The 27,086-nt window shown below is 34.1% G+C and overlaps 1 protein-coding gene across 1 annotated transcript; it reads right to left on the bottom strand.

The window, feature by feature from the left end:
- Positions 1-48: 48 nt before the first annotated feature.
- LOC133174740 (protein Wnt-11b-2-like) lies at positions 49-27,086 on the bottom strand. The gene is made up of 5 exons (XM_061309823.1): positions 26,418-27,086; positions 8,796-9,028; positions 5,029-5,309; positions 4,288-4,580; positions 49-2,469 (listed from the first exon to the last, which is right to left on the bottom strand). Exons 1-5 carry the CDS (start codon positions 26,498-26,500, stop codon positions 2,295-2,297), a joined length of 1,065 nt encoding a protein of 354 aa, XP_061165807.1. The 5' UTR covers positions 26,501-27,086; the 3' UTR covers positions 49-2,294.

The following is a 27,086-nucleotide window of genomic DNA, read 5'->3' as shown; positions in this document are numbered from 1 at the left end:
TTCTCTACTTTATATAATATAGATCCAAATAAAAACAAACAACCAAAGTAAAAATATAAGGATATTTATTTCATTTTATAATCTTCATTTTACTAGACATTTTTGTTACAACAATGAGCATCATAATGTTAGATATACTTATGACCCGGATGTAGAATTATAGACCATTTCATATTATGGGTGCTTAAATTTACACATTATTCTTGTAAAACTACTTTGATTTGTGGTTTTCATTACGAATAAAGAATATCTTAACTGATAAAAATGTATTCCAACTAAGGCTGGCTAAAATTAATTCTACGTTTAACGTCACCTTAAAATGCATAACCTAAACAAGGGAGGGAAATTTTTGTTTTTAAAAATCAGTTAAATGAGTATTTATTCATTTATACAAATCAAAATACTTAAATATATGTGTAACACGTAGGCTTATTGGTTAATGGTCATTTTAGTAAATCTGTCAGTTTAAAAATTGTACTCATTTCAGTTGTACTCATCTCAAGTTTACCTCATAGAGGGCCCAAATATTCTCCATTACTGTGGAATGCAGATTTAGTTGCTAAAAGTTAAAGCAACAAACCCGATTAGAAATTTTAAAATTTACTTTTTTTAATGGCAATTTCTCTAAAAGTTACGCGCACCGATGACTTTAAACATAGATTTAACTTTGGACAGCCTAAAAATGAGTGCATTTCAAAATATTTTCTTAAAATGTGAAACTAGATTTAAATATCATAAGGGAAAAAATAGGTAAGAGCGTGTAAACCATTCAACATATTTGAATCCTTATCTAATATATAAATGTTTACAAAGAAAAGATGGACTTCAATATTAAAAATTAAAAAAATAAATATAATGCAGTCAATATGCATACAATTTTTCGTATTCTCAGTTAAGTTTTAAAAGTGCTAGATCTAGAATTTTTGTATGGGCAGAATTAAATTTTGTGTGAGTATTCATTTGATATTAACTGTACCGATATGATCAGACATTTATATGTAAAAACGTAAATTTTAAAACTTGTGCGTGGAACCATTTTTGAGTACAGTGGTGTATATTTTTTGATAACTTCAGAATTGTCATGGTTTTCAACAGTATGCATCTAACAAGTTAAGTTTGCGAAGGATGGACATCAGTTTCGAAAAATATTAATCGTAATACTTTGTGATTGACCCCCCCCCTCCTTTTTAAGAATAATGGTAATTTTCTCTGATTGATGTTGTGCAATAAAGTCCAGATAGAGGCTGGGAAAGTTTACAAGTGGGGTACAGAGAGGTCTAGTTTACTAGTATATATATAGTTATTATCTAGATGATAATTTACACGACAGAGGGAAACAAACCAAAAAAATATAATTATATAAACATTTAGGAAGAAACATTATAATAGCATTTATTAACACATGATGTTCTAAAAATAAGAATTCATCTATAATATACAACATACACTGTACACATACGATCATGTACGTACATAAAAATTTAAAGCCTATGCAAATAGACGATTTTCAATGTTAATTACATTAATTACAGATACCTGTACACTGTACATGCTTATATGATATTTTAAAGAGTATAAATATAACAATATATTTACAATTCCATCTCAACAAAAAAATAACAGTAACAGTTTGTTTCCTATACATAAGAGACGTATCTGACAAAATTATTTACAAACATTGGATTTCACTTGATAACATCTAGGCAGTATGTATGTCACCGTCATTAGACTGTGCGCTTGAACTTTTCGGGTCAATTAACCAGCTATATACTAATATTTATCAGCAACACTTACCTCGAGTTCATATGGCTCGAGTTCACAAACTGAGGGCTCTAGTTCATGTTATAGGCTAGAGTTTACTAGCTGGGGGCTCGAGTTCATACAAGTAGGATCGAGTTTAAACTGAAGTTAAAAGGTACAGACTCGAGTTCGATAACTATGATATTGCGTTCCACAGTAATTTTTCAAGTTCCCCACCTGTAAACTCAAATCCCCCGCTTTATGCTCGAGTTCATTGACTGTAGGATTAGGTTCAACAGCTACCGCTACAGGTAGGTGCCACGTCACCGGCTAAATATTGAGTTTTCCAGCTCTAAGCTCACCTCGACGACTCCAAGTTCGAGTTCACCACTCTTTGTGACCAGCGTTAATTCACTAAGCTCGTTAGATTTTTTTTTTCGTATCTCGACAACTTCAGAAGAGAAGCTTGTGTGAAATACCATACCTTGAACACCAGCGCACATAACAGTCACATCCCGTAGAAGAGTTTCATTTAAATTGAGTACACTGTACAACTATCGACAAACGTTTAAATGAAGCGTCTTTTCACATGTTTTACATTTGACGTAACAACACCAGTAATATTTGCATTCACAACGTTCTACTATTGTCTTGGTGAAGCTTCGGTAGCCCCGTCCACAACACATTGCGTCACATCCGCCCCAACCGGAACTGTCAGTCCTGCAAAACCTACCAAAAAAGATAAAAATTACAAATTTAAGAAATAAATATAATTTGTTGAATTTCTTAACTCTTATATGTAATTCCTTGGACAATTTTTGCAATTATATATTTTCTTATTTTAGTTTTTGTTTAATTCAGCGAAAGTCTTCATGCGGCAGAAATGCAATTAAGGGTCGATACATGTAACTTGTATACTGTAATTAAAGGTAAATATGCTGTAATAACCATCAATGATATAAATTCCACAAATGTATCATACGTAAATGATATACGTGTATCATTTATCAACAACTAATTATAAGTCACAAGTAACCAACAATGATACAAAATACTATTTTCCACTAATAGACATTATGCCACTTATGGATGTCCTAATTCACATTTTGCCCCTCTAAGAAAAAATGATACAAATTTTATTCATGAAAAGTCACCCACCTAGTTAGCTACATTAAATCATTCGATGGTTTTATATCGTTATAGCAACAATGTGTCGATAAAGGGGACAGTTAGGGTAATGCTGACAGCATTAATGACTAACAAAACCAAAACAATCCATATCCTTAAAAAGAAGATTGAAAGGTGATTATGAGTTATAAGAAAGGTTTATAAAACTGTCTTCATGCGTTGCATAAATGTGAGAATTCAACGCCTGTTAAAATATACTGTTCAAAGTTCATATTAAAGTATTCAATGTATAATGAAGGGATTTTGAAGAATTTTGAATCATTTTAAACTAGTTAAAATTGCATTGCTAGAAAACGATGAAAGTGAAAAGAACCAAATTCACATGACTGATAACATATAAGAAGCTGGTCATTCTGCACTTTTAAAGTTTTTGAAGAGTTATCTGCCCTTGATGCAAAGAAGAAAATTTTGATTTCGTCAAAATATCTGTGGTAAATGATTAATTTTATTTCATATTTTAATAATGAGAGAGTGTATGCATATTTTCACCAAGAGCTTTTTATGAAAATCATAATACTTTTTACAATATCCTAATAATTCATGCATTGCCCATAGACTTAAATGTAAAATTCAAGGTGCAATTAACAAAAAAATCTTAACTTATTATGACATGACGTTAAGGAATTAGATGATAGATGCTCCTAAGTTGCACGCGGAGATTCTATATCGAATTCGGATAACGGTTCAGAAGTTATCTCTCTTTCATTACACTCTCTCCACAAGTAATACAAAACCAGTCAAAACGCAACGTTGACTTAATTTTTTTTTTCCTTCACGCTTGCTTACTCCCTAATCACGGTCAGTTTGATTAATACATCACAACCTTAGCAGATTTATGAGGGACAATTTTTATCACTTTAAAAAGAATGCTAGGGCTTCACTGATGGTATCGCTGAGAATATCAGTATACATTTATTGTGAGCATGAACTCGGCTCTCTAGGGCAAAGAGGTAATAAAGGTCGCTTTAGAGAACCCAACTCTCTAGAACAAGGAGATAAGAAAGGTCTCTTTATTCTGATTGTCAATCGTAATCATCATAAAATGTGTTTAAGACACAATAGATTCGTCTAAGTCTGGACAGAAGGCAAATTCAATTATTAGCCATCGGAGGAACAGCAGCGTACTAAAAATAAAAAAAAGATATTGACCATCAGCGGACCAGAAGCGTACTAAAAATAAAAAAGATATTGACCATCAGCAGACCAGCAACGTACTAAAAACAAACCACACGGAATAAAATCCAGAAGAGGTCAAACTTAAATTTATGTTACAAGCAAAAAAGTCCTTTTCGTAACTGATTGCAATAATGGAACTTGGAGTCAAATTATATTTGTAAGATGTTATTTATCATTACTTACCTCCCTTGAGTTCCAGCTGACCCCGTTTTTGGATCGGGACTACAATAGTCTGGAGATTTTGTGAAATAAATCAGAGATTTTTTTGAAACACTCTGTACGTTAGATCTCACTGGGACAAATATCCGCTTATTTTTGCGTTTTTTCCTCCGCACTTCCACGGCATTGGCGTATAAATTTTTTAAGGTTGTTCCTATCACAGAAAAATCCGGAAGTGACCTCCAACAAGTCTTTATGGAACAGGATCCGGACACTCCGTGACATTTACACGCTGTGGTCATACTCTGAGCTACTATCTGTAAAACAGATTACATATAAACATCCTCAGAAAGAGACCCACACCTATGTCGTATGTGTTAAGGAAGTTTTCAAAACTTTCCCAAAAATTAAAAAACACTGTACAAAGTATTTAAATTTACAATGTTAGAGATGAGAACCAGATACAGAATCTGTGATGTAAAATTGATCTAGAATTAAATGTACATGACAGGTAGAGATATAACATAACATCATTCAGTATCTATCTTATATGTGTGAAAAATTAGCTGATTTCATGAAACAACATATGTACAGAAATCTCCAAATTAAAAGCTTCCAATGAATCTCTATTTCAGATTACGACTTTATATTCGTGCTTCTAATGTTCTCAGTTACAGACTTCAAGAATTATACAAGATTCATTACATGTGCTTCCAATGACAATACTAAAGGTGATTAAATAATGCTAAACATATTTAAACGTACCAAGCGTCCAGCTGCGTTATTATGACTATTCATTTTTGACTTTTTGGAGTTTCTAATTTTGCCTTTCTTCATCAGTTCTGCATCAGTGAACTGTTCACCGAAGTGAAGTCCATATTTCAGATCGTCCCCGCATCCTCCCCACTTAAAATCCTCGTGGGGTGGGTGGTTGGGGAGGGCACCACAACTGCATTTAGTGGTCACTCCCACACTACACGCACGTGCAATTGAATGCACGAGAGACGCTGAGGCTATAGCGTATACATATGCTTGCTCTCTGGTACCTGGAATATGATAACATCATATTACACAATGATAACAAATGAATGTTCAGAGAGATTTAAATCTAGACTGAAATTAAGTGCGTTAATTCAAAATATACCACATTCACACACGTGATTAAGTTAAAAAAGCAAATGTACAACTAGATATACATGTAATCATAATAATAAAAATTTATTTAAAGTTAACCGCGTCATATCTGTTTAGGAAATCAGTTCTTCATCATTTGAAATACTAGCCTCAAATACTGTTAAAGATAGAACACTGAAGGACAATAATTATGTAAGAATTATTTATTGGCAAATTATGTCTGGTTTCGCGCCAATAAGGTGCTTCCTCTTTACCGCCTTTCAATATCAGACAGTGCTTTATGAATCTCAGATTCTAGAAAATGACAATAAACAGAAAGAATGAGCAAAAGAGAGGTCTTCATAAATAATCTAAAATGGCACTCGTTCCGTTTTATTTACAGATTAACAAGACGCAGAAATCCCACCTCAACACCTAGCGGAAGATAATACTTCCTAACTAAAAGTCAAATACATCATGGTGCTTATCTCCGGCTTGGTAACAGAATAAATCAGAGAGATGATACAGCGTTATTTTTACATTGGTAGATTTATACGTCCTGTCTCTCACAATTTACATAATGTTCTGCTTCAGTGTTTGCAGAAATACAAATCTTCATAAACGACTTCCTTACGAATACCGTTTGTTTCATGCCAGTATAATTGCCAACTGTACATAGAAAAAGGGACATTAGAACCACTTTAAGGGACGATTCTTATTCTAATTTCTTAATAAATAAAATAGTTTTACATTCCTTGATAAATTACGATCTATCGATATTTTTAATCAATATCTGCACGATATTTCGGAAATAATCTGAATTTATTTTATATTTCATACCTCTTACTATAAATACCGGAAATGTATCGTAACCCACGCATATTTCTAGACTTTTTTTCCTGTCAGAGAGTTAACACTATTAATGACAAGAATCGCTTAGACAAATATTGTGTTATTGGTTATCAGTTGCTGCATAATCTGGTCATCGGGACGCTTTAATACAGTAGCAAGTATCAAGTAATTAGAAAACTTTAAAAGATTAGCAGGATAGAGACATGTCAATTTCCAAATAGAAAAAAATTATATACAACAAATTTTGATTTTTAAGTCAATGTAAGCATTTAAATTGCAAAAAATTGGTGAATTAGTTGACTTTTCCTAGTTTTCTTGACTTTTTCTTGCTTAAAAAGCTTCCTTTTATTTTAGTTGACCTTTTTTCGGTAAACCTGTTTGTTAAATATATTTTTTTCATAGCAAAGTATATGTATATTTGAACTAAACTATATCATGAATTTATGAACCTTCATATTGTAATTGAGCCTTCTCAAAGTTTTGCTCTTTTATAATTATCTGATTGATAAATTAGAAGGATCCTCTATGAATCACACTTTGACAGAATGTAAAATACTCAATTTCAGAACAGTTGTATTTAATTGTATTTGTATAGTGACCATATTTCTTCGTTATGTAAGATGTTTCGTACCTTGTTCTCTTAACGAGACGGAACGCAGCACCAGTTCTTTTACATTCTTAATTTATTTAGGATATTTTTGTCAAAGATGCAGGAAATATTCCATTTTCTGGCTGCTAAATTATAAGGCAGATAGTTTTTGATGCTTCATAAACCATTGTAAATGAAGGGTATAGAGTTAATACCGTTTCGTCACGTTTTTTCATCCGAGGTGTGATGGGTCTGGTCAAAGCTTTTATTGACTACATGTGTTCTTTAAAAGAAATTTTTGGACTTAATTAAATTTTACAGTAAAGGGATACCTTTCTATTAAGCAAGATTAACACTCTGTAAATAACAGAATACCTGTGTATTGTTGATACTAGATACAGACAAGTTGTCTGATGAAATCTGAACACATCATTTGAGTTTGAATATTTCATGAATTCTCAAAATGTTTTCCTACATATCTTCTACCTGCATTCATTTTACTTCATTTGTGTCTAGCATGCATGTAGTACACATGAACTCACGTTTAAGCAAATTAATTATTCCGTATGCTGAGAAAGGACTATATGTATTTAAGTGCATAATTTTTTTTTTGTTTTTGATTGGCTTACACAATGCGTTTACGAATAATTTAAAAATGACATGGTCATGAATGGCTTAATTTACACATACCGGTGACTTGCCTTTAAAGCCTTTACTCTAGGATGCTATTTGAATTTTGATCTGCAGTTGGCAGGACAGAGAGTTTATCTATGATGTATTTATGAAGAAAAAAAAATTGAAATTTACAAGCTCCTAACAACTTAATTGCAGTCCGTCTTATGATCAGCACAAGCTTATCTTTTAAAAAAAAGATAAATAAGCTAGCGCTGTAACCATTACACAGAAGTAAATACATGTACATAAACCATTGTTTTATTTTGCTGAGAATCGATAAATTCTAATAGGAAGACAAAGTGGTGCACTGGGTTTGGTGTGTGTGTGGGGGGGGGGTGGGGGGGGGGTGGTCTCAATTAAGAATGGTGAAACTCGAGTGGACTTAACGTTGGCAATGTCATCACTTTGTTTTAAGTATTCTGTACTTCACTATAATTTAATTTTGAGGTGAAATATTAATTATTTTAAAAGATTGGTAGAACCAATTGGTAGACCTAATTTGAGTAGTTAATATAGTTGACGTGCACTTCAAACCTAGTTTGAAATATTCCACTGTGACTACTTTTTTTAGCAATTGCATCTTCTGGGGCCTTTCCGACAACTCGGAAAATCATTCCGGAGCTTGCCGGAAAGATCCGGCAAGGTACCAGACGCTCGGCTGTCTCCGTAAATCTCCGACGAGCAGCTCATCGGAGATTTACGGAAACGGTCGAGCGTCAGTTGAACCAGTTTAGGAAGGTACATGTAGGTTTTTATTATAATTTAAATAACTGTTATCTATAAAAGGGCCTACTTTTACCGTTACACTTTTGTAAATTTGAGAGAACAAACATGAGACTTCAGATCATTTGCATTTTCGAAAGAGGACTGATAAAACGAAACTGACATCGTACAATTTATCTACTCCCAGAATGCCCTATCATGAATTCGAGCATGCGTATTCTAGTAAAAAAAAGACTAACATACTTGCTAGCGCTCGAGAGCGCTAGCAATAATTATACATGTACTACATTGTAGACATCTAGTAGTGAACTGGATCAGAGACATAAATAACAGAGATTTGAAACTCCGCCATTTACCGGCTTATTTTCCTAAAATCCCGATCCCACTATTATTCTTAAAGTTACTCTTGGTTTTATAATTCTATCTTAGTTAACGTAATATCAATTCTTTTGAACCAGTAACGATGATTATGTCTTCATGTTTTGTAAAATGTGAATTCATTTCTTTAACAAGTACCTGCATAGAGCGAGCATTTTGAAATTGTAAACTGAAAAGGACAAAGAACCAGTTCAGAATTTACCTCTCGTGAGATCACGTGACAATTTTGGTGCTTTACGAACAGATGAACAGTTCCATCTTCTGTCTGCAAACTGCCCTTGACAAGTATCCATGGCAACATAAGCTGCGTGTGCAACTGTTCCCATTAAGTCCAGATTTTGTTTACATTGTTTACTCTGCTTGCCAATAAGTCCCAAAGATTTCGAACAATTTTTGTCGTCAGTCCAAGATTTCTGCTTACTTTGATAAAGAGTTCTGAAAAAAATTAATGAATGAATATTAACTAAGATTAAATGATTAATAACTGTCACTGGTTCATTTGAAAATAGATCTTTTATATATTTTTGCGCACCGGCTGCAGTAGATCACAATTGATTCCATCTAAAACAAGAGGCCCATGGGCCACATCGCTCACCTGAGCACATTGGCTAGGAAAAAAAGCAAAAATCAGTTCAGTATTGAAAAGTTAACGGGGGAGAGAGAGGGGGGGATGGGGGATTTTAAACTACCTAACAATGCTTTCATATCAATATAACAAATGAATTTGCTGTTCTTGAGCAGAAGATTTTTTCCCATATATTCATTTGTAAAAATTTGATCCCCCATTGTGGTCCCACCCTACCCCTGGTGGCGCTCATTTCAACAAATTTCATTTTATACTACCCAACGATGCTTCCATATCAATTTGACTAATCATAGCTTTTCTGTTCTTGAGAGAAAGATTTTTTCCTATATATTCCTCTGTAAACTTTGATCACCCATTGTGGCCCCACCCTACCTCCGGGGGTCATGATTTGAACAAACTTGAATCTACACTACCTGAGGATGCTTCCATATAAATATGACCAATCATGTCTTTGCTTATCTTGAGAAGAAGATTTTTAAAGTTTTTTTTTTTTCTGTATACTCTTATGAAAAACTTTGACCCCCCCACCCCATTGTGGCCCCACCCTACCCCAAGGGGTCATGATTTGAACAAGCTTGAATCTACACTACCTGAGGATACTTCCATATAAATATGACCAATCATGTCTTTGCTTATCTTGAGAAGAAGATTTTTAAAGTTTTTTTCTATATACTCTTATGAAAAACTTTGACCCCTCCCCCCCCCCCATTGTGGCCCCACCCTACCCCAAGGGGTCATGATTTGAACAAGCTTGAATCTACACTACCTGAGGATGCTTCCATATAAATATGACCAATCATGGCTTTGCTGTTCTTAAGAAGAAGATTTTTAATGATATTTTCCTATATATTTCTATGTAAAACTTTGATCCCCCATTGTGGCCTCACCCTACCCCCGGGGGTCATGATTTGAACAAACTTGAATCGATACTACCTGAGGATGCTTCCTGAGGATGAATCCCCTTAACCCAAGGATACTTTGTGGCAAGTTTGGTTGAATTTGGTCCAGTGGTTCTTGAGAAGAAGATGAAAATGTGAAAAGTTTACAACAACAACGACGACAACAACGACGACAGACAACGGACAAATTTTGATCAGAAAAGCTCACTTGAGCCTTTGGCTCAGGTGAGCTAAAAAAAAGTAAATATAAGCATTTGTACGCATAAATGTTTTTTCCCGCTTCTGAAGGCAAAGCGGTCTTTTTTTTAATTTGGTAAAAACTAATTCATTATTATGTTTTCAGAAAAATAACATGTGTATAATTGTAAGCCAATGAAACCAAAATGTTTTGCAAAGAGTTTATTAACTGAAAGTTGTGATTCGTAAAGCTGATCGTATAGTGGCTCTTAGCGTCCCCCTTGAAGTACGCCGTAGATCGTATTTTATAATGTACAATACATAATACTTATTACGTATGAAATAGACAAATCAGATTCAAGTAAACAAGTTATTCAATAAATTTGTACAAAATCCTGGAATTTTATAAAATAAATTGTAATTGAAACATAAACTTAAATAAGCTTCAGTCCAACGTCCTAGTATTGTGCAAAAGTTAATATAATGTTAAGATAACTTTAGCAATGTTCCGGTACTGTTCCTGTATCGACTTCCCAAGATAGATAAACATCCTGGTAGCTTACATTGTCCTTAATCCGATTACCAGGCTTGTTTACTTTTACGGAAAAGTCTTACACTTTCATATCCCGATTGGATTATAGGTCAGTGCACTCTATCTTAAGTACATTGTAAATAGTTTAATATGTTTATTTTCTGATTAAAATAATTGTCTCAAACCCTATAGGTTTACATAATAGTACGAAATTGTTAACATTTTTTTTTTGGACTGATACCCTGACATTATCTGAGACTGTATTTCCTAGCAGCAGCGATTGGAAACATGGATAGAAAGAGAAGCAGTTCAACTACTTCCCGTGAAAAACAAAAAATATAATTTACACTTCCTTGTAATTTAATTAAAAGAGACACTTGCTTATTTCTAACATAATGTTATATATTATGTTGGAAGAAAAAGAGAGGACTAACTATAATATCTATCAGCAACGCAAATGGCGACTTACATATACATGTAGGTAAACTACTAGTAATGATAGTCATACATGTAAGCATCAGTTAAAGAAAATTTTATGTTGGACTCTTTCGAGAGTTTTGAGGTAAAGAAAATTCCAGTTCAAATCTTTTTTTTTTTTTTTTTTTTTGGATTGCAAATGTTGATTTGCCCCCGAATGTTCCGGGTCACACTCGATTTGTCACCTCGCTGTGGGAGTCACTGATCCCGGACCCGAGATCTCTGAGGGTGAATTACCGTCTGCTCGTTGGATTAAGACATGTATCGTCTGCATAAAAGGCGGGGAGATTACTGAGGGTGCATTAATGTGTGTCAGGGGATTAGAGCCTGACTTTTTTATGAACTTGATCAGCCCTGTCATTGCATACATAATCCCCGTGTCAATACGACACGACATTACACAATCACCTACGCTGCTTCGGTTCAAATCAAAGCATTACCTTGACGCGGTGTGCTGGGAAAGTCGTCAGGGAATTTAACATAATCCAGAAAAACATGAAATGTCGCAAAGTATCAAGTCGTTCGACGGTAGAACACATAGAGAGGTGAACCAAGGTGACGGGAAATATGTATAGACTACTTCTTATCAGAGTGACCTGTGACCTGGTCTTGATTTCTCTACATGTGTAGATCTTCTAGTGAATACAATAAGGTTGAAGGAACAAATGCATTGAAGTCCCTTATATCAACAAGTCCTAAGAGACCGTCCCAATTTCATAAATTATTGGAACTTAGGCCCGCTAAAAAGCTGATTCGAGATAATATGACACTGTATTTTCATTTGTCACTTCCAGTGTTGAAATAGCCAAGGATAGTTATGTCGACCCTTATGATGGAAACTTCAGGACTTAATTCTTATAATGAATCCTAACCGTGAATGAGAGCCTTGGGTCATCACGCTCACCTGAGTCTCATTATTGAGTATCCAGACATAAGATATATTTTATTATAAGCCTTCAGGAACTTAGTGGATGTCCCTGTTTTCAACATTTTGAATCAGCAGAAAACACATGTATTGATACTTGAATATATACTTTAGTATATGAGGGGCACACATTTTGATCTTGGCATTCTAGATCTGGATGATAACTTTTTACGTAGAAGTACAGCATTTTGGGGGACACATCCCAACTCGTGTTGCCAAAGTTAAACAAACCCCCATCAACACTACGTAAAGATGTTTGCATACAAAATTGTCCTATTACTTTACTGTTCCTTAAAAGAAACTGTTTAAAACATTTTACCTACATTTAGAGAGATTCACATTTTTGGGGGGACCCCAAACTAGTCTCAAGAGGTATAATATAAGGAGACGTATGTGTATATAAATAAGTATGAAAGGATTTATTTCTAAACTTTGTCTTTTATGGTTAGTCTGTTTAATTAAGTGAAAATGATTCTCAAACAACGCTAACTTCGTACTACTTTTCCCATTCCTTTTCGTTCCCCTTAATCATGTTAAAAGCCGAGATAATATTGGTCCAATACCTCAGTGGAGGTATACAGGAGACGAACAACATACACAAAGCAGAGCAGGATCAGAGAAGCTCCATTCGAGCATTTAGCTCGGCTCAAAACCTGGTACTAACTTCGTTCAAGACTTTACATCTCGACACTTTTGAATATCCGTCTATCCATTAGACACTGAGTAGCTGAAGTTTTTGAATTAAAAAAAAAAAAGAAAAAGAAAAAAGAAAAAAAAAACAACACAAATATAGAAGCAGAGTAAACAAATTGCAGATATAGTTGTTTTAAAATACTGTCCAAATCAGCATGCCAATCATACCGGTTATACTTTAACCTACTAATTGTATATTATTTATTTTATTTTATTTTAATTGTCGCCACATTATTTAGGGTATCAGATGACCTTTATAGTTCATCACTGTGTTAGTCTTTATCATAAACTCTGACTATCTTGGGTGACCAATCAGGGAGTAGCTTGATCTGTAACCGGATATGGACAAGATAACACTAAATACCCGGGTGGGGTTACTGAACTCAACTCGTATCGTCTCCATCAGATTTAAACCCCCGGACATGCTTAGTAGATCTATATGACCCTGTTGTTAAGTTGATCCTTATTAAGTTCTCAAATGTCGATAGAGGTTTCTCAATTATCGGATCTTTATCTTCTGCAGTTCAGAAACACATTTATCTTAGTCAGTCATAACAATAAAAAAAAAGAAATAAACAAATAGTAGTGATATATAATATAGTAGTATTTCTCTCCGTAAATATCATTCAAATTTGCAATATCCTAGTTGCATTGTTATTTCAGTGCATTCAATGCATGTCTATAAAATACTTTTTGGGTTGTTTTTGTAAAAAAATAAATTTCTATGATATTAATGAATGATGATTGAAATTGAATAAACAATAACTTCATAAGTAAAACAGAAATAATGTTTGCGGTCGGGAATGGAGTTCTTCATAGTGTTCTTACTTTCTTTCTTTCTTTTTTTTTTAATTAAGGGGAGTTGGCCACTTATAACCATGGTTATAAGTAAACCCTACGGAATTTTGAACACAATCACCCCAGCCTTGACTTTTGTGAAATGAGGACGAGAAGATCGATTACACAAAGATTTCAGGAGAGAAACCCGTCCTCGCGGCGGACATCGGCACCAAATCCTGGTTACCGTGACAAATGTGAGAGGTGTAAAAACATCTGCATTTATTGTACAAGTTTACGTCGACAGGAAAAAAAGTGAACGAGACTTAGTTATTATCTATCTGAGAGACCCACCGGGGATATCTGTGGTTACATCATAAAACTCCTAAATAATGGATTTTTTTGAGAAAACACCTGTCGTGTTGTAGGAAATCGGGTGCATGCTCCCTATAGGAGCTTTCTGGTCCTGTTTTAAAGGGGTTAATGGGAAATCGTGTTAATGGGATGATTAGGAAGATCCGGAGAGATAGGGGTAACGAGATAGCTCGAGTCCACGGGGCGAATAACCACAGACAGTAACTGTCTCATCAAAGCCTGAAATTGTTTTAAACAGATTCTACCGATTTCAGTGGTCTACAGAAAGAATTATAAATTATGTCGTAGACCGTGTTACTGCTTGATTTTTCTAAAGTAAAAGTCAATGCTTATTTACTGTCCTTCCTGATACACTTTATTTTAACCAAAAAAAATACACATCATTTAAAAATTTTAATTGAGAAATTCTAAATTTTTGTAGAGGACAATACGAACACAAATCTTGTATTTTGTGCTGCCTGATGACTTTTGTGAGTTTATTGAAATATGATAACTATGATACATGTATAATGAAAAGTTCCCAATTATTTTCTAACTAATGGCGAATTTTTTGGGGATATAAGGAACTAAAGTTTCCCATACTTACATGTATCCCGTATTTATATATTCTACATGCAAGCAGTGCCCACTGTTTGATCGATACTAATTTATTTGATTTATATGTGAATTTTTTGGATGATAAACAGGCGTGTCGTCATATTAAACTTTGTGATGTAAATATAAGCCCAACATAATACCCTACATTAACACCGCGGATTTATTGATAGAATAAATGAAATCCTTCACGAGGTTCATTAGACATACATGTTTTATTCCTTTTTCTTGACCCTTGCACTATTTATGGGATTCCGTTATTCACTTTGAACTACCTGTATAATTTTTAGATTTATGCTTCGAAAAGAAATTTTAAATGGTTCCTTTTACATCAAAATTCCATAGGTAATAAATGTTGCATAACATAACTTACATGTAGGTTCAAGGGCAGGTTAAAATATTAATTGAAAAACACATCTGGCAAAAATTAAAAATACACCCACGGTCTATGGGAGATAGGTCCATACTTGACATAAAATAATGTTCCTAAATATGAATCCGTTCCAGCCTATGTGAAATTTATAAATATACTGAGATTTGCAACGCGAATCGCCTTTTTTTAAGGGAGGGTCCATGAATTTTTCCCTGGTTTAGGAGGGGAGTGTTAAGGAGCTTGAGAGGTTGCATATCCACTTCCACTAAAAAAACTTTCAAGAATCGAAAAACTAAAACAAATAAACAATATAAAGACAGAGACACTTTCCTAATACATATATGACTTTTCCTTAAATTGTATTAACTTAGGAGGGGGCCTAAATTCTAGGTTACTTTGCTATATTAAATTAATAAGGCCCTGACACCCCCCCCCCTCCCCGGCTTGATCCGACAATGGTTTAATTTTGTCGAGTAACAGCTCAATAACGGGAAATATCTCGACTAAACGCAAGAAAGGGAATTATTTTTCCTTCTTGATAATTAAATAATCGTCGAAAGTTGCCCGTGTTAAAACTTTCTAACAGTACTCTAATAATTTCCCAAGTGATGTCTAGCGTTACATGTTTACAAGAATATATGTTTCTAATTTTCTACACGTTCAGCTTTCATTATATCAACATAATCTAATGTACTGGAATTTTATCCTTACTTATCCCTGAGTTGAGAAATGAATGCCGAGATAAAGTTCTCATTTTTCTACGTTAGAATCCGACCAATAAAAATTCCTGCCCTTTAGTTACTGGTGATACAGCGCATAAAGCACTCGTGTCACTCTGATGAATGGGACAAAAACCACCTTAAACGCGGGAAGTCGGGAGTCGACACTAAAATCAAGACAGAAAACGTTCGTCGTTGATAATTTGAATTTGGTGCACTGATTGGGAAAAAAAAGCACAAAAGCCAAAGAGTAAAATTTTTAAACACAGGAAGTCGGAAGTCGACACTAAAATCGAATTCCATAACAATGTAATTATTTTCAGCATCCCATCTTCATCTCAATATTTTAGGATTAATGGAACATGCGAAGGTATCTTTAAGGCTTAGTTTCACCAGTAACTCATATTCTTCAATTAAGGAAAACCGGATTGTCTTCTAATTATAAGTGCTTGATCCTAAATTTCTAGTTTCGCTACTTTCGTCCAGTCGAATTTGATAACATGTAATCTTACAGGGGAAAGGATATAGCCATTCTAACAAATGTAATACTACAAATAATTCCCAAAGCGTATTTTTCAGATCGTTTCTACGGGGATTGTTTACTGATGAGGAAGGGCTGTTTAAAATTTGGTAACAAATTGTCAGCAAGACATCGATAAAAGGGGATGAAGGGGTTTGTCTAAAATGAGGTTTTAAATCTTTTGCAAGACCATGACGACCAAAAAAGGGATGGGGTTGAAATCCCAAGAAGTGCACTAAGCCAACCAATCTCAAAATGGTAGAAATCCACAAGAACTGAAAACTATTTAATAATATTCCTTAAAAAACTGGACATCCCTAACGTAAATATTCAAGTTCGAATTACCTCGAATATTTTTAGTAGAGATTATCGTGCAGGGGGTAATGTTACATTGCACTCAACAATCTAACTCTCAACGTCAGTCTTGGTCACATAACACCAGGGGAGAATGAATCACAAATTGAAAGCTCATTCTTAATATTTACTTTATAAGTATTTAAAGATGAAAATCAAAAGAAATTCTGCACTCGAAAAGTCCTCGACAGCATTATGGGTTTGTTGACATAAGTCGTAAACATGATTATTAACAATCAATAAATACATCATTCTGCTTAAGTCTTCGATACAACCCTCCACGATAGGGAAACCCTCCAATTGTAAATAAGACCCTCGGCAAAGATGAAGGTTTTGTAAAATGCCTTGTTCAATGGTACTTCTCAATGGCTCTCCACATAACATCAAAGGTTCTCCTGGTTTGTATCGCTAGAAAACTTTAAATTCCACCCCAGCGTCATCTGTGATCGGTATTTGGCCATTTTAGGTTGATACAAAATTAATCATTTTAATCCAATGCAGAGAGGCGTTTGTGAAGTTGTAAATGAAAGCTCTGGTACTTCCTGCCAAACGAAGTCAAGGAAATGTTCCTATTACAATCAATTTTTAAACTACATTTCAACTTAGTGTGGGGAACTAAATTGTATATGCAGTTCTTATACACTCCAGACTTTTCTGCCTTATACCTAATGTCTACCCTTTGTTGCTTCTTATCGAAATTTTTTGTTTATAATTTATACTATAATTATATAGTTCTATCTTAACTTCCCCATATTTTGATACGTGTGAATGACGCTTTGCCTATAAATATGTATGTTACTATGTGTTGTATATACATATGTGTATTTCTCTGTGTTGTAAATATACATATGTGTTTCTGTGCGTTGTATATAAACAATGTGTGTTTCTATGAGTTGTTTATACATGTGTTTGTTTCTATGCTCTTTTTATATGTACGTTTTATGTGTGATTATATGTGTCATGTTCCATTTGTGTTTTTACACGTGCTACTGTTTATTTTTTTGCGTGTATGTTTGTGTGTGTTTATAAATTATGTCTTTTATATGTGTGTTTATATGTCTTTTATATGTGTTTATATTTACGTTTTATGTGTGTTTATATGTTTTTTTTTTAACCAGTCAGTTAAACAGCTTCAAAGCTCAGGTTTCCTTTCAATTAATATAATTAGACTATAAATAAAATTTACTTACTTACTTAATAGGGAGAATTCTTTATATACCAGTAAGATTATGGGTATCAAATATGAATTCACATTTCTTTTTTTTCAAAGTTCAACGCACAGGAAGAGGATCCGTTTCCATTAGGATTCGGAAGAATCCATAGCGAGGATTCTTTTCGATGATACTGAAGTTTAGAACACGTCAGTGTTGATATTGTTGAGTGTTTGCTTTTCCATTTATAGGAATTTATAATTTCAAATGGGAAAAGGAAGGGGTGGGGGTAGTTCAACCTTTCTACCTATTTGATCCAGGGTTACTTGATTTGATACCTTCCTGGAGAAAGAAGGGGGCGGAGTCGTGTCTGAACATTGAGGGTGGGTTCAAATATTTATCTTCTTTCGGCACATTGGCACTTACTTTTGAAATTGATTATCTGAATTATAGGAGAATAATTGTAACAGGCATATCAAGATACAGCAATAAAATCATTTGAAGACTGGATTTGTAATTGAATAGCTTGAATTGTCAAGATCCGACTGTGTCAAAGAACGACTTAATAATAGACTACCCGTGTACCTTACACACATTGAAAACAGCGGGAAATGTAGTGTCTATGCAAATATAAACATTTGTTAGATAATATCCTGAAATTTGTTTTTATCGCCTCATAGAGAGTCACGAATTTTAATCTGCAGTGAAAAAATAAATAATGACATATCAGCTTAATTTTTTCGCATTTCGCACTAATCACAATAAACGTCGGGCATGTGCTCATCAGCTTACAAATTGAAATATTGAGATATTTACATATGTCAAATTAAAACCGTGTACTTATCAATTACGTACCCCAGATTTCTTTAATTAAACATCTGAGAATTTAATGCCAGGTATCTAAAACAAGCCTTGGGTTGCTTTTTACCGCTGTGATTTTAATTGGTATTACGACATTTTGATGAACGTCTTGAATTCTTGTTCAGCAATTGTAAACCAGCACGAACAAAAACGTCTTCAAGATCCTTTTGTTGCGAAATAATAAACTTTTATTAAGCATCAATTGCAATTGATGAAATACCTTCGCAATTATTATGTGATTTTATTCAAATAGGTTATATTTGATGACATACATGTATATAGTAAATATGGTAGACTTCTGATATATCATTAGGAATTAGCAATACTATTTTTGCACGATACGCTTGCATTTTCTTTAATCAATTAAGTCGAAAGCTACTTAGATTTTTTTTTCAAAATTCTTATCTATAATCCATTTTCCTTTCTTATTTATATGGTTGAATCGATAACAACAAAAGTGCTTTTCTTTCACGTTATATCTTGAAAGAATCTGGGGGGATAAGACGAGTCATGTGCCCATGCCCATTTTTCGGCTATGCAAGAACATTTATTGGAAAAAATCTCTCAATTGTTCGAATTTACTTACGCATTTTAATGTTTACCGTAGTTTTCAAAATGATATTTATATTCTAAACAAGCTAAACAGTTGACTTTCATTTACTGTCACAAATGTCTAACATGGGTAAGGACTTCTATTAATTAATCTGCATATTGAGTGTTTACACTTATTGTGGAGATATTATAAAAATGTTAACATCGTATATAATGATAATGGTGATCTAGAAGCGCTTTTATTTAAAATAAATAAAACGGGAATAAAAGTATTCAAATATCTATTATAATTTTTATCCGGCATTTTTAATAATTTACTGTAAATAAGTTTATTACTACATGTATATATTTTATTTCCAGTGAAAATATGTTATTCCTATAGAAATTTTTTATAAAGTAAAACAAAATTAAAACCAAAAAAAAAAAAAAAAAAAATCAGAGCATGACTCGAACACTTTCCTCCATAAACGTCCCTTTAAAGAGCTCATCGCTAACTACTAGACCACGGAGTCACACTAACGTTTCCATTTAAATAGCATACAGTTCTCTATAATTAGCAAGCGTTTTTGGACTTAGAATTTTTTAAGACCACGGTGAAAATTTAAGTAAGTTAACTTAATTTTTTATGTAGAGTGGGTCTTCATACCAAATTTTTGCAAGTGTAAAAAGCAACATCTTTCCATTGCCTTTCATTAATCGTTCTAAAAAAAATGGTACGATGACCCACTCTATTTAAAAAATGTAGTTATATCATCCAATTTATGTCAGTTTCTGTGAAAATTGAGCGTGATGCCATTTTGTTGTGTTAATCAGAATCATTTTCGCTGTTACAGTATTCAGGTTTTGTCAAATTTATATGCAAATGGTAATAAGCATTACATTAATTCAACAAAAAGTGAAATTTTTGTAAAATGAATTTATTGATTTTTTATCGATCGTTATGTAGGCATATGGCTCGGCTTATCCCCCCAGTTTCTTTGTTCCTCAAAATAAAGGAAGAAAAAACACATGTCTCTTTGCAATGAATTTCATTGTATGCACTGGTTTGTAAGCAGACAAATTGAAATCTAAACCTCGGCAACCAGAGTCTAGACAAAATGTGATAATAACCGCTCAATTAAAGTTTTATCTATGCTTTCTTTTATGTGGTGAACTTTTGATTAATTTAAATTTGTGAGGTCATATCTGGGATGATTTGAACTCTTAACCCGGAAATAGGTCCATTTCGGAAAATTACACAAAAGAAACATAAAAGCACTCTTGTACAATGCAGCTGTTTTTTACTTGATTATACTCAGTGAGGATGTGTTATACTTTCAATGCACTCTTACAGGAACAGAGGCTGTACGATATCGCAAGAGATTAGACACATGCGTTGACATCAAAGCCGCAGGCATTATTCTATAAAAAGTCAAACTCATTTCCGCATTGCGTGAAGGATTCCCGGAATATTTTTTCACGTCAAAAATAGGATATGAAGGAGGAGAGGCCTGTTTAAGTCAGTTCGTTCAAAGTCAGAAATCCCTGTTTCCTTGGCACAGTATTGTGATAATTGTAGCGTGTCACCACATCGACCTTCCTGTTTATAGATTGATTTTTGAATTAATACATGAATAAAAATAAAATATATGAAAAGAAGGGATAAATCGTGTAGAAATTATTTTCATATTTTATGGTCAATTGATTTCCATTCTGGAAACTCTTTATTTTTTCTCGCAAGATTTTCTTCTTTCTTATAGAATTTTCAAATAAAGGTTATTTCAATATATTCCGTAAATTATATTCCATTTATTGAGCTCTCATTTTAGCTTACCTGAGCAGAAGGCCCAGGTGAGCGTTTCTGATAACATTTTGTCCGGCGTCCGTCTGTCTGTCCACCTAGCTATCTGTAAACTTTTCACATTTTCAACTTCTTCTCAAGAACCACATGGCCAATTTCAACCAAATTTGTCACAAAGTATCCACTGGTAAGAGGGAATTCAAGCTTGTTCAAATGAAGGACCATGCCTTCTACCAAGGGGAGGTAATTACGAATTAGTGAAAAATTAATTTTAATTCATCATTTAAAAAACTTCTCGAGAACCACTGGGCTAGTAAATATGAAACTTGTGTGGAAGCATCCTCAGGTAGTGTACATTTTTACGTTTTACGTTTTACTTAGGAATACTTAGGAAAAATCTTTAAAAATCATCCAAGCAAAACAAAGCCATGATTAGTCATATTGATATGGAGGCATCCTCAGGTAGTGTAGATTCAAGTTTGTTCAAGCCAGTTATATGCAGTATACAGTATATACATGTAATAATCACTCTTTGTCAACGCATGCATTTGAAAACTTAATCAACTATAATCAAATGAACAGTTTTCAATAATCACATGTGAGCAAATGTCCTCCTCAGTCAAATCCTACACGGGTCACTAAGGGGCATTACTGAAATCAGAAAGTGAAATCTCTGGCTAGAATACTTCAATTGACTCACGGGATGAAGTTGTCATAAAACTGCAAATTTTCGCGAGATTTCCGTTTCAACAGCAGGATGATTTACTACAAAACGAAGCCTCGCTGTGAGCCATAAACGTCGACACTCCATTTAGCTCGCCCAAAACCCTGAGTTTATTATCCTGCTGCCCTAATATATTATTTGTTTTACAAGATAGATCTATAAATTTTGACAAAACAAGTTAAGATTTTGAGTGTTCGCAGACGCTGGTGCTGGGGTATAAAAAAGCCACGTGAGACTTGGCGAGATCTGCCGAGATCTCTTCCAGAAAACTGCGTTCGATTGGCATTTATTGCCAACCTATGTTACATATTTTCATAACTTACAAAGACCTTCTCTCGGAGCACACGTGGTTCTATTGCAATATCATTTACCAAATGATGTATGTTTATATCTTAGCGGTTTTTTGTGTAGATTTTTCTAGTATTTGATACTATCTGAAGAATAAATCGTTAACTTGTTGAAAATTAAACCTCCGAAGACGTCTTTCCGGCTTATCGTTATACTTTCATAAACTCTAATAAATATGACGTTTGGGGAAAATGAATGGGTTGTGTCTCACGGCTGAAAAATGAGGGAGGAAGCGAGAAATGAAAGTTCGCTACAACAGACTTTACTAGTCCTTCTAATAAGAAAGGCATCATAACGTTCTCCACGTTGTTTTCATACTTCTATAAATTTAAATCTGTTGATCTGAGTTTGAATTTCTTATCTGAACTTTTATCCGGGGTTTTCAGTTTTTATGAAAACATTGCAACAAGATACGGCGTTTCTCTCCAGATAACAGTTAGAGGGTTAGTAAGAGATGCCACTTTTCTCATTCATTTTGAAATAAGAGAAAAAATATTATTACTTATTATTACAGTTTTTAAAAAAAATAATGCTTTTTACATGTTTTATTTAAAAGGTTTAATGAAGGATATTGCATTTTGCACTACTCGATACAGCGTCTGCCTAATTGATTTACATCACTGCATTCGATTGACAGCCTGTTTTCAAATTCAATTTGAACATTCGCCAGTGCATCAGAATTGTTGAAATTTAATTTCAGCCCGTCAGCTTTCCATTTCAGATGAGGAGAAGTGTCGGTATAATATAGATAATTACTTCCTTCCACTAAAAGGCCTCGTGTGACGTCACATATTGACAGCTGATAAACTGGTTCTCACCTCCTGTCAACGCGGGGAATGACGTCATCCTTCAACATCTCTCTCTCTCTCTCTCTTTCTCTCTCTCTCTCTCTCTCTCTCAGCGATTCGCTAATAATTACTTGACAATGTCTAAGACCTAGTCAGTGCATTAGTTATAAATCTAAACTGCAATCTTTACCTGTTGTCTAAGTAATTAACCTCAGATCATTCTTTTTAACTACTATGTCATCTAACAACCGCCCACAAGGACATAAAAAATTAAAAACGTCTGTGTTTGTCATGTCCAATGACTCAGGAGAATACAGGAATGTCTGACTGCGTCTGTTGGCCTTAAAAGATTGATAATGTGTGCAGTTATTAAATTCAAATTTATTTATCAAGGACTCCATGTTTTGGACTCTAAACAGTTTTTTTTAGTATACGTCACAATTCGGAATTAAATTGCAACTTCTCGGGCTTTTTTTTTCAGACCATGTACCCGAGAACTTGTTGTACTGTCACCAAACATTCGGCCTCTGTCTGATTCAAACTCGGATTTTTTATTCTCTATAAATCTTTCCACCCCATAATATATATAATGAATAAGGATACATACAAATACTTATGTAAAACGAAATGGAATTAAAATGGAATTAATATTGCTATTTAAGAATGTCAGTGTTCATACATGAGAGTTTACACAACAGAGGCTCATTCTACTGGTTATGCAGCACCATCCTTTATCTGCTTTATGTATATCTGTATCTAATCTAATTTGTTTTAACAAGTGGCTATAATCAAACCTGATGATACAAGAGCGAAGGCTTTTATGTTGCACCGATTACACAATAAAGGGTCTATAATAGGCTTTTATTTGAAGCTTGAAGAAATGTAGCTGCTGCAGCGAAAATTTGGCCAAAGAATGTGATGAAAATAAAGGAAGGTGTTGGAATTCTTTCTTCTTTTTTTTTCCCATAGAATCTTTTGTCAGCTACACAAATTTCTAAAATTCATATAATCTGCATATTTTAAGCTTCCTTTTTAATTTGAAATCGATTATTGAGAAAAAAAATCTTTTTCTGAAACTGAGATGATACATTGTTCGAGAGAATTTAAACCGTTGACTTGTGGATGTCTGCCAATTCAAAACTTATTTTAGTTGTTCAAGTGTTATCGGTAAAAATTTGGTAAACAATTACGCTCAATTAACACGATATGTAAAAGCAGCGCAGATTGCGGTGTAAACTCTTGTAAACTGCAATATTATCAATTATCCCATTCCCTCTAATTGTTTGGACAATTAACCACTTAATGTCACATTTCTCTAGAATTCCCTGAAGGTGTAAGCGTAGAAATTGTTAAAGGTCATTATTACAGGTAAATCAAATATAAAAAAAACTTATAAAGCAGGTGACCTTTCGTCCTCTGGGCCCAGACCAATTTATGACCCCCACCCACCAAGCATTGGTTGGGGTTCTGTGCGATACTGACAATTTTTACGAGTGGGGCTTTTATCGGGCTTCTGCGATGACCAGTTAAGCCCCGGAGCCCATTGTCCGAAGTAAGACGTCAGCACCTGCTGTAATTAGATTATCATCTCCTTGTATTGCGGTCTAAATTGCCTTTATCAGTTTCAGGTTAATTGAATTTCTTGATTGTTGCTTTTAATTTTATTATACGAGACAGAAAGAATCCCTGATATTAAATTAAATGAATTGTTGCTGTTACACATATTTTTATGACGAGAGAGAGAGAGAGGGAGATCTTGTGATATCAATTCTAATATTTTTAGTTCAGATGAATTACAGATATGAAATTGTAACCCGTCCATTCAGATACAGAAACATTCAATTAAAATAGAATGCGACATGAAAAAAAAAAGCTAATTATTACAGCGAAGCGATTCCTAAACATGCCTCTTTGAAAATCTGCTAAATCGTATTCATGGCGGAGAAAAAAAGTGATTTAAAGCAAACACTGCAGAACTTTATTGGTTGGTTTAAATTTTAAGGACAAAACGCATTCATTCAACGCATAGGGGCCTCCTCCCAATTTATGGTGCTCTTTCATTCGAGATTCTTCTCTTTAATAAAAGCAAAACGTCTTTGAAATACGAAAAAAGCTGAACAAAAATTCAATTTCTGCTAGATTTAACACGAGTGAGATCAAAAGCCTGCGAATAAATCAAGTGACAAGTTTTTGTCAACCTTTATAGTGAATGAATGAAGCTAAATACCTGAGAGAGAGAGAGAGAGAGAGAGAGAGAGAGAGAGGAGGAGATTTATTATGATTTCCCGTTTCTTTACTATGCAAACTTTATAAATACACACAGACTGTTAAAAAAATCCCTCAGACAAAAGTTGTCAGATTGGAAAAGATTTAAGGGGACCCGAGTCAATGTGGTGACTTGACTAGTGCACCTATACATATACTTAGTCCTCTACATATTACATAGGGGGAAATAGTGTACGACTGAGCAGTTACTGCCGATAAAACCACACGTGGGACAGTTTTATTTAAAGATACCAAGCAACATCATCTACATAAATATTTTCCTTGTTGAGGAGGCATTGACAGCTTGTTTTTTACGGGCGTATAAGACTCCTTTTTTAAATTATATGTTTTAAATCTACGCGTGGTTTCTTGTTTTTAACACACTATTGATATGCCTGATCATTGTTTGTTCGTTCCGATTCTTCATATGAATAAAATTTTACAAAGGAAATTAAAAGAAACTAGAAACATGAAGATGAGATTTTCTTCTGATTTAAACTCGTCATCTTCAACGATATTTTCTTGCTTAAATTTTCTCAAGTTTTACTCCAACGTGTCTAGAAATGCAGGTACAAGTATTAAAATGACACAGACGCATACATTTGCTTCACAGATAGATTTAAAAGTAGCATTTTTTCCGATAATTATATTTATTTACAAATACAAAATAGATTTTGTTATAAATGTTCTGGTCTGAAAGCAATATATTGTAGTGGTATGTTAACTTCTTTACACTAAAGAACAGCCTGTGAAAATAGGGTGCTCTTAAACAGAATACATTAATCAGAGCGATTCTCAGGATTTATCTACACAATGTTAGGGAAGAATGCCGAGGATTGCAAATTAGAACTGATGAAGGAAAACATTTGGGAAAGTATCAAGTAATTGTCTGAATTAATCTCGTATAATATCGTATAATCTCGTTATATTCACATTATAATCACGTTGTGGTTCAGACCTAGACTTTTTGACATGCTTTTCGAAGATAACAAAAAGTAAAGAGATACATGTAGGTTGGTGGGGGGTCATGATGGCAGGACTCGGGAGTAGAGGAGGGTAAATCATGAGCCTAAATAAATTTCCCAGTTTTCTACTGGTCAATGTTTGGCTTGGCTTGTTTTATTAGATGAGAACTGAAGTACATAATTTAATCGATACTCTTAAATAATTGTCAACAACAGTTATGTTCAGTGACAGCATTAAGTACCATTGTCAACGATGAAAATCATCTCGGCATCTCAGACCAACTGCTGGTGTACCCTTATAGAGCTTACAAGAAATTCTGGGAAATATAACGTCAAAAAATCTCCTCATAGCTTTTTTCTAAAACAAAATTAAGAAAATAAATACTTACAGCCATCGTACTGCCGCTATCCTGGTGCAAATTAAAAGAATCACCAACAGCGACTGCACCACAGTAGGTCTGTATTGTCTCATGCTTATAACACTTTGATAATAAATTCCAAATCGTATCTCATGAAATCATTGAATACTTCTGTCCCATACTGTCGATGACCGTCACATCTCTTTGGCGGGGTCTCTTAACTGTGACTCCAGGTCCCTACACCATAGTCCAACCTCCAAGTGTGTGGTACCAAGGACTGAAGTATTCCATAATATATATACACACACGCACAAAAAAATTCTCTTGCAAGACAAAAAACTTATTTTTTCCACTTCTTTTACTTCGGAAGCACATTCACAAACTGAAAAAATAAGAAGAAAACTCTTGCAGAAAAACCCAGAATTTTTTCATCGTCCAATGACTCTGCCGCGCCACCGCGCATCAGTTTTACCCCGGTCTGGGTCGTAAAACCGCCGAGTAATTTACGACACTCCGAACGTCCGGCCCACTTTTTTCCGATGAAGAATTAACAAACTGCAAATCCCATTTCACCAATGCTTTTACATCCTAAGGGACATTAATCGAATACTGTTATTTTTCCACCATTATTTTATCCGGCATGTTATAGTCTCGCGTCCACATACTTTTTGTAACACCCGTCCGTCTCGGAATTCTCTT

This window comes from Saccostrea echinata, unplaced genomic scaffold (genome assembly GCF_033153115.1).
Source record: "Saccostrea echinata isolate AGI-Se365-2 ecotype Australia unplaced genomic scaffold, CSIRO_AGI_Sech_v1 ptg000059l, whole genome shotgun sequence".
In the NCBI taxonomy this organism is placed as follows: Eukaryota; Metazoa; Mollusca; class Bivalvia; order Ostreida; family Ostreidae; genus Saccostrea; species Saccostrea echinata.
This window is presented reverse-complemented; position numbering and strand designations above follow the sequence as displayed.

Bases quoted from the DNA above. Each gene is read 5' to 3' on its own strand.
- LOC133174740 (XM_061309823.1), bottom strand. From the start codon at position 26,500: ATGAGACAATACAGACCTACTGTGGTGCAGTCGCTGTTGGTGATTCTT. The intron at 5,310-8,795 runs GTAAATTCTGAA...ATCATATTCCAG, and splicing joins GTCACGTGATCTCACGAGAG to GTACCAGAGAGCAAGCATAT. The intron at 2,470-4,287 runs GTAAGTAATGAT...CTTTTTTGGTAG, and splicing joins TCAGCTGGAACTCAAGGGAG to GTTTTGCAGGACTGACAGTT.